Source organism: Malaclemys terrapin, chromosome 7, assembly GCF_027887155.1.
Source record: "Malaclemys terrapin pileata isolate rMalTer1 chromosome 7, rMalTer1.hap1, whole genome shotgun sequence".
In the NCBI taxonomy this organism is placed as follows: domain Eukaryota; kingdom Metazoa; phylum Chordata; order Testudines; family Emydidae; genus Malaclemys; species Malaclemys terrapin.
In genome coordinates this window covers 64,282,403-64,291,992 of record NC_071511.1, presented here as the reverse complement: position 1 = coordinate 64,291,992, position 9,590 = coordinate 64,282,403, and the positions used below count along the sequence as shown (strand labels likewise).

General features: G+C 42.0%; 1 protein-coding gene across 1 annotated transcript; it reads left to right on the top strand.

Moving 5' to 3' along the window:
- The first annotated feature begins 800 nt into the window (after window positions 1–800).
- LOC128840906 (dual specificity protein phosphatase 13-like) lies at window positions 801–4,040 on the top strand. Its single transcript, XM_054035445.1, has 3 exons — window positions 801–967; window positions 1,304–1,521; window positions 3,716–4,040. Exons 1-3 carry the CDS (start codon window positions 801–803, stop codon window positions 3,913–3,915), a joined length of 585 nt encoding a protein of 194 aa, XP_053891420.1. The 3' UTR covers window positions 3,916–4,040.
- Window positions 4,041–9,590: the final 5,550 nt, after the last annotated feature.

The window sequence follows — 9,590 nt, the reverse complement described above, 5'->3', positions numbered from 1 at the left end:
CGCACCTGACCTCGACCTCTGACCTGCCATCCCAATACAACCCACTTCCCCCTGCTGGCAATGCCTGACAAGTAAGTCTTTTAGGCTGACAACCAGCAGGGGAAGGTGGGTTGCATAAGAAGTTGAACTCTGGTATGGGGAAAAATGTCAGAGTCCAGAGAGGGGCTGTACAAGAAGCTAGGGATGGTGGGGAGAATGAGACCAGCAGCCCACTGGGAGGAGGGGATTTCTGGCACTCGGCAGGGGCCTCATTCTTTTGTGGGAAAGGAGAACAAGACAGCCAGGGTGGGAAGTGGTGCTCCAGATGGGGAGACCAGATGAAGCACTAACGACAAATATACTCTTCTTTAGCTCACTGTGGCTTAAAATATTTTCCCTACTTTAAATGATAATTGCACTGATTAGCCTTTGCTTTTTAGTGCTGACCAGATGAGGGGAAGAAAATATCGAGACACATGGAGGTGGGGGTGCCCGCCAGCAGAACAACAACAACAGAAAAAGGCGAGTCCTGACAGCTGAGCAAAAAAAAACCCCCAGTGCTGCCGGCAGATATCGGGACATTTTATCAGGACGTCTGGTCACCCTAGTGCTGTTGATCATTTAATGGCTGTCTTGGAAGATACGGCTACTGTATTTCTTTTACAGTATGTTGAACAGGATATTACCATGCTGCTGATCAGCACCTGTTGCCACTAGTCTCCATGAATGAAAATGACAGCTGGGAATGTTGGCAAAATTTAAGTAAACAAGGCAGCATTGGTTCAGTTTCTCAGATTTCTGAGAGCAAAGTTTCTGTTTGAATGACAATGGCTGAAGGGGATGTGTTGCTCGCAAAGGACCCTGAAGGTTCTGAGACATGTACAGCTGAGGTCCCTACAGTGAAAGACATAGAGCAGCTTTTGAATACCGGATTATCTTCTTGTAACCACACTGATGAAGTATGGCCTAACCTCTTCTTAGGAGACCTGTAAGTATAACTTTATGGAATGGCTCAGTAGAATTTAAGAGCAACACAGTACTTTTTGCCTCTTTCAGACGGCTATAATTCTGGTGCTCCTGTTTATTGTGAGCATGGCTTATGAATATTGCATTGAGGCAGTTCCTGGTTGTGTTATTTGATGACGGTTTGAACAGTGCAGTCCTTAAAATCTATTTTGGATAAAATTATGATTGGGTAGTTAATTGTTGTGTAGTCTGGAGAAACGATGTCTTAATTTCTGCCCTAGAAAATGCAACCACAAAAATTTTCCTACTCTATAAATATCTCTGCAAATCTATTTGTTTATGTTTGTCTTTTCCTTAGAGTTACAGCTCACAACAGATTTGGTTTATGGAAGATGGGCATTACCCACGTTTTAAATGCTGCCCATGGCACAATGTTTTGCCAAGGAGGCCAAGACTTTTACGGCACTACCATTGATTACTATGGCATACCAGCCTATGACCTTCCAGACTTCGACATAAGCCAATACTTTTTCTCTGCAGCAGAGTTTATACATAAAGCCTTGAACACACCAGGAGGTATGAAATCATCGCTGTTCAGTTTGGTATTAGATTACATGCTATTTTGACAGGTTGGTCCCGCAAGTTTGATCAACAAACCACATCTGGAGGGTGATACCCACTAACTCATGGTCACCTGCTCACTCTCTGGAGCACTCACCACCCACTCTTCGGAGGGTGAGTGCAACCTGTGCTCAGCACCTTTTCCTTCCCAGCCCCAGTATCTCAAAAGAACCAAGGGAGGATGCAGAGAAGTGGAGGGGAGAAAAAAGACCAAACTCACAGTAGAAAGGATGAGGAGAGATTGGGGTAGAAAATAAAGGAGAGAAAAATCAAGGTGAATATAGCTGGGAAGAAAGGCTGAATCTAGAAAAGGAAATATGAACATTTAAAATGGATACAAATTACTGACACCATGAATCCTGCTGAGAGCAAAGAAACAATACTAAAATATATAGAAAGAACGTATGAGGCTAGGACAAGAAAGAGGAAAGGAGGGGGAAAGAATAAGGATGCATAGCTAAAAGACATTTACAAAGGTAGCCCTGTTTTAAACCTATTATTCTGTAACGTGATTTCATAGAATCATAGAATCCTAGGACTGGAAGGGACCTCAAGAGGTTATCTAGTCCAGTCCCCTGCACTTATGGCAGGACTGAGTTTTATCTAGACCATCTCTGACAGGTGTTTTGGCCTGATGTATTCATTTTCTGTATGAAAAGCTCATAGACATGGTCCAAGAACATAAGAACATAAGAACAGCCATAGTGGGTCAGACCAATGGTCCATCTAGCCCAGTATCCTGGCTTCAGAGTGATCTTTTCCCTGTTGTCCACTCCCCGCTTGTGGCAGTCAGAGGCTAGGGACACCGAGAGCATGGGGTTGCATCCCTAACTATCTTGGCGAATAGACACTGATGGATTTCTCTTCTATGAACTTATCTAGTTCTTTCTGAACCTGATTATAGTTTTGGCCTTCACAACATCCCCTGGCAACAAGTTCCACGGGTTGATTGTGCATTGTGTGCCGCCCCTGTATTTTGTTTATTTATTTTTATTAGTCATGTTTGTATTCAGCCTTAGCTGGTCTGTTGTCTCAATGTATTATATATTGTAAATAATACATTTTTAAACAAACACAAATGTGTAAAAAGACAGACAGCCTTATCCGACAGCCCTTACTCATGTGAGGAGTCTCATTCATTGCTAAGGAATTCTTCCAGTGTGAGTAAGGGCTGCAGGATTGGGCCATGAAGGATAACAGTCCGCACTACAGAAACCTTCAATGCATTGTACAAAATCTAGTGAATAACCTCTTTGTACAGTGCCTAGAATAAATGGGCTGGGTCCCTAGGCACTACCGCAATAGAATAACAATTAATAACAGTCCACAAAGAGCAGATCCTCATCTGGTGGCAATATACCTCTTATTTATCTTGTAGTTTAACTTGTGTTTTCTCCATCCATCCAGGCCCAATCCTACAACCCTTATTTATAGGGGTAGCCCCCATTGATTTCAAGTAAGCATGGTCTACATTCTTTGTTCCTAGATATATATATTTATATTTAGCCATATTAAAATGCATACTGTTTGCTTAAGCCCCAATTTACCAAGTGAACCAGATCCCTCTAAATCAGTGACATGTCCTCTTCATTATTTACCACTCCAATTTTTGTGTCATCTGCAAACTTTATTAGTGATGATTTGGGTCATGGATAAAAAATGTTAAATAGAACAGGGCAAACAACGAATGCCTGCGGGACTCCACTGGAAACACACCCGCTCAGTGACAATTCCCCACTTCTATTACATTTTGAGAGCGAGCATTAGCCAGTTTTAATCCATTTAATGGGTGACATGTTAATTTGATATCATTCTTGGTTTTTTTAAATCAAAATATCATGTGATACCTAGTCAAACACCTTGCAGAAATCTAAGTATATTACATCAACACTATTACCTTTATCAACCAAATTTGTAATCTTATCAAAAAGAGATATCAAGTATGAATAAGTATTACTTCTGTGAGCAGGATTGAACTCCAGATTATTAGCAGTTCATATGATGTATCTACCAGGGTTAGAAATCAAACTTGTTAACCTAACTACTTTGTTCAGAGTCTCTGGGATTTTTTCTCCCCTTTAATTTAAACTTCATCTGACATATTGCTGATCTTCCATAGCTATAACTTGCTTTCATTTTCTCTTACTAGCTAAAATTTTGGTGCACTGTGCGGTTGGAATAAGCAGGTCAGCTTCTTTGGTGTTGGCATATCTCATGATAAATCATCACCTCCCGTTGATCAAAGCCATCAAAGCAGTGAAGGAACATCGATGGATTTCACCCAATAGAGGGTTTCTAAAACAGCTGCGAAATTTGGACATTCAGCTACGGCAAACAAGAGGCTGTTGATCAGTGAATAGATCCAAAATATCTTTAAGTCACTTTTTAAATGTCTAGGAATGTTCATGAAGATTTGGTCTTCAGAATCATTGTACTTATTAAATGTATCTATTAGCAATACACATTGGCAACAAATAAAAATACATACTAGAAACAAATGATTGTAATAAATAGTAATTTAAGTGATTTTTTGGGCGGGGGGGGGGGGTTACCTCAGGCCCTCTAAGAAGAGCACAGCTCTTTCTAACTTATGCCTCATCTACACTAGGAGCACAAATTAGTCATTATATATCTGTCCCGTGTGGTTACAACATGGTTCCATTGTATAGTCTAGATGGTCTGGGCAGTCCTTGAGCTGTGCTAATGCCTTGGACATGCCCAAGGATTTTATTTACTTGTGCAATACAGCTGCGGTCTCATCTACATTAAAAACTGGGAGCATGTTGTAACCTGGTCCCCTGACTTGGCTACAACTGTAGTGGATATGGGCCCCTGGCTACAGTTTCTCATTGTGCTTCCCACTTTCAGTGATGATGGAAACTTCTCAGAAGTCCACCCAATACACTCATGTAAATTTCAGTAACATTCAGCATTCACTATTACTCTTGCAAGGTACTTGATTGTTCTGCTGATAGTTCACTTGAGGCAAACAGCATCAGTGAGAACTTCCCCACTCTGTCTCAGCAACTTCCTGAAATTGTCCTAAGACTACCAGCTCATGCGGGCAACTAAATAGCTGTCAGAGTGATGACTCGGGCATTGCCAATTTGGTAGCTCTTCCAGTAAACCCTTACTTGTGTATACAGTTTTCAGAGAATAGGATGTAGGAAATTACATTTGGTCCTGCTTTGAGCAGGGGGTTGGACTAGATGACTTCCTGAGGTCCCTTCCAACTCTGAGATTCTATGATTATAATATGTGTTATATCTTCAGAATGCTTTGCAAGCATTAACTCATTAATCCTCACACCCATTGTAAAGCTGGGAAAACTGAGGTAGTGAATGTGATGGGGTGTTCACTCTGAAGGGGTTAATGGGGGTTAATGGAGGTAGTGAGTGTGATGTGGTGTTCACTCTGAAGGAATTAATGGGGGTAGCGAGTGTGATGGGGTGTTCACTCTGAAGGGCTTAATGGAGACCAAATCGCGAAAAGGACGGTGTGGTTCCTGGAGCAAGAGAGGTGCTGCAGACCAGAGAGAGAGACAGAGTGATGTTATGCAACCAGAGAAAGGAGCATAGACCTCGTGAGCTAATCAACAGGGTGGCCAGGCAGAGTTGCCAGCCTAGTAATGAGTGGAGCACCCCATGAGTTTAAGCTACTTGCTCAGTTTAACCAGAACTCAGAAGTTTCCAACTCCTCCTCCCGTGTTATACCATTAATCCACACTGCTCTAGAAGCACTGATGAGTATACTTGATGTTAGCATCTCCCTTTTCCCTTCCTCCCCACCCCTTCCCAGGCCCCTCTTAGCTGCTGCTCCCCTCCACCAACAAAACCAGACCACAGACCAGTCAGGCAAGCGCTAGACCCTCTCCCCACTTACTAGAACACATTCCCCACAATTTGACACCTAATTTCACTTCGGTTCTTTCCTGGTCTCCAGCTTGAGCCCCAAGCGCAAGCCGCCTCCCTCTCTCTGGTTCTGGGTCAGGACTGGAACTGGTAGCAGGGAAGGTGTGTAAGGTTAAGACTCTTTGCTGAAACGAGTTATTGTCTTGCTTCCCAGTTGCTTGAGAATGTTCCAGGTTGTGCTCTCAAGCGTCCATGTTTAACCCTAGTGCCTTGTCTATGTGCAAAGTTTCACTGGTTCAACTTTAAATCAATTTTAAAACCAATTTAGTTAAACTGGAGCAAAGAGACTCAATTTGAGACTCAATTTGATTTAAACCTGGTTACATACAATGTAGCCTAATAAGACACTAAGTTAATTTAAATCATTAGTTAAAATAAACTGATACAAACCAGGTTTAAATCAAAGTAAGGGTGTCCACATAACATTCTGTACCATTGGTTTAAAAAAAAAAAAATCACACTTTTAGCTACAAACTATACCATTTTTAATATAAAGGTATTCAAATTTGGCACCACCAATCTATCTGGAAATCAGCCAGTTACTTTCTGAAACAAAGCTAAATCTGCTTTTGTCCTTCGTTACTTCAAAATGATTTATTGACTAAATGACCTTATAATAACTTTCCCCCACCAGATTAAGTAAACACATTTCTCCTTGTTTTTTTACTCTTGAAATATCAGGACTGATCAGTTCCCGGTCTTTGTTGCAGGTGATTTGCAAAATCTTTGGGGGACTTGAATAGTGGTAACTAAGCAACTGCCTCTCTTCTATCCCACAGCTTTGTGAAACTTGATTCCTGGAGAGTCTAAGAAACTGCCCCACAGTTCGGACTGCAGGGGTGTGAATAGCAATGCGCACCAAAGTGCTATACTGTAACTCCCCTGTGCAGATGCTGCAGGTGGAAACTAAAAGGTTCCTAAGTTCACATTAATTGAGTCCTTTTCCAACAGGACTACATTAACGCAAACTGGACACCTTTTCATTTGCGCCTTCACCATCTACATGGGGAATTACAGCGAAGTTCTTTGGTGCACTCTGCTATTCAGATCCTCATAGTCCAAACCGTGGGGCAGTGTAGACAAAGCCCGAGGCTTGGATCCTGATTCAACTCAGCACTACGCCTATGCTTAAACCCATACCTTGTTTCAACATGAGCTCAATTGCTTTGCTGAATCGGGGTGTGAGTGCAGATCACAGCTTTGTGACATGACTATTCAGGTTCTCCAAAACCTTGCCAAGGAGCTCCATGGAATAGAAGGGGGGGCATTGCAAAGTAAAAAAAAAAAAAATACAAGCGGAAAATGTTTTGAAAAACAGCAACTGCCTTAAGCCAACCTTTATACATCACAAAGGAGTGGGGGGAAATGTCTTTATGTCTTTGCTTTGAAGTTCTCCATTTGGATTAATGGGGATTTGTATGAGTCAATGTTTCATCATAATTTATAACTCATTCACATTACAATAGAATTCAGGCTTTAAGTCTTTGGAAGAGAAGGCATCAAAAATATAAAATATATGTGAGGGAAATAGTGTATCTTAATGGCTTTCGGCTGGACAGAATTACTCACATGAGTGAGATTAATGGAATTCCCTGTCAGAATAATGCTTTGCATGCTCCCTAACATCTGTCCCATGAAGTCACAGCTGCAGAAGTTGTTCCTGTTATAAATTAATATTTACTGTCCTGAAGAGTAGTTTCCTGAGTAGTGTAGATGAGAGAAGTACAAAGTGAAGCTGAGCTGGACTGGCATCCATACCAGAAATAACACAATGATGTTCTCCTGTCAGAAGAGCTGGTCAGTGAGAAATCATTATTTTTTATTTGCAAAGTCAGCATTTTATGCATTTACTATTTGCTCATAAAGGGCCCCATACTTACTAACACTAAGTATTACCTTACCCCAGGAGTAGCTTTATTTATTGTAATGGCACTTCTTGTGGAATAAGGCACCAATCTACATGAGTAAGGGTGATAGAATCAGACCCATATTATTTTAAGGAGAGAAAACACCTTGCTGCAGCCTACTGGAAGAAAACAAACGTCTTCACTACCATTCATGACTACTCAAGGGCCAGGAGGTGATACTACATTACTAGTCTACACTCACCATTCCCTTTAATAACTGGAAGAGCTGTTATTGCAAGTGACTGAATTTTGCAAATTAGCAGGCAAATGAACAAGACCATATATACCAAGTATACTGCACCACAGCTTGTACTTTGTTCATACTGGGTACCATTTTTAAAAGCATATAAATGACTGAGGAGCTCTTAAGTCACTTAGGAACATTTTGAAAGGTTCCTAGGTACCTAAAGATGTAGGTACCTAGTGGGGTTTTCAAAAGCACATAACTTCCATCGGTTTCAATGGGAGTTAGGTGCCCAGGTGCTTTTGAAAATCTCAGTAGGTGCCTATTTGCATCTTTAGGTGCCAAAATATCTCTAAAAACGTGACCCTTAGGCACTTCTGATAATTTTATACACAAGGCCAAATCCCATGAGGTGCTGACAACCTCCACTCCGCAGCCACTAACGTTAATGGGCACATGGCACTCCCTGCCCCAGCACTTAGAGTCACAGAGTCTAAGGCCAGAAGGGCCCACCAGATCATCTAGCCTGAGCTCTTGTATATCACAGGCCACCCAGCACCTGTACACTAAACCCAATAACCAAAAGTTATACAGCCCACCGGAGATTAAACTATTATATGCCACAGGCAAAAAAATAGGAGGGACCAATCTGACCCAGGGGGAAATTCCTTCCCAACCCTACATATGGTGATTGATTAGACCCTGAGCATATGAGCAAGAAATAGCCAGCTAAGAGAAATAATGCTTGGTGCCATCTCCGAGCCCTGACCCTCCCTGTCCAGTGTCCCATCTCCAGCCATGGCCATCTCTGATGCTTCAGAGGAAGAAGACCAAAAAACAAAAATCCAACATGGGGAATCGGGTGTGTGTAGTGAATCCATTCCTGACTCCTGCAGGTGACCAGATGACACCCTGCTGCATGAGCTTTAAGACCTAAACCATACGCGACCTCCAGGACTGCTGAGCCCTGCTGCCACCATCAAAAGCAATCCTGTCATACAATCCCACTCATATGTTCTCTGCCCAGCCCTGCCGCAATCTGTTCTTTCTTTCCTTATTTCCTTTCTTTTATTTAAATACCCACTTCTTACTGCCCTGGGGCGTGCTTGGAGAGAAGAATCCAAAGCATACATTTATCAACTAAGCCCCACCCACAGGTAGGGCTATCCCAGAGGGAACAGTCAGGTCCTTTATAAAGAGTATATACAGGGAAATTCTCATCATCCCACACAAAACTCTGATAAACAGTCCCCGTATGGTTGCCCTGTTGATGGGGACCCTAGCTATATAGGATCCCACAATGAAGGAGGTTAGGTTGGCATCCGCATTAGACAAGAGCTGGTGAAACGCAGGCTGCTTTTCTTGTGCTGGCCAAAACATTTTTCCCATTGTATACAGTGGTTAAGTTCAGGACTGACTAGACACTCAGGATCTTTAGGGATTTTGGAAGTTCCTGGAAGGAGGCATGGCTGATCGCAGTTGTGATTATGGGAGCAAGCTGTGCTTTGTTAAACTTCACCAACCATGAGAGACGGGGTCAGAAACACAAGCGATGGGCTGGACGTTCCCCAGAGTTTCCTGTATTTCCATTTGGGTGATTTGATGGGGTGGGTGTCATGCCTGTTTCTGGTTACTTCAGTCTCAGGAAAGCTCATTGTGATCATTAATTATTATTTTGTTGTTAAAGATATAGAAACTTGTAAGCATAGTGGTGACTAGTCCTTCTTAATTATATTTAGCTTAGATAGAGTCACGTAAATCTCCAGTGGAAACTTACTGAAGTTTGTTTATTTTGGACCTTTCTCTAAAATGAACGGTCTCCCTGTTTTTAGTTGACTACCACTAACACTAGAACAGTGCTGGAGTAGAATGACAGTTCTTTTGCAGAGAGCTCTGGCTGATCCTCTGAGCTCCAGTAACATTGTTTACTTCGGGCATGCAGTGCAATATTGTGATTAACACTTGTTTATTGCATACTTTTGTGTTGTCACTTAAAGTTTCCATTCCAACCCTGATATGGCG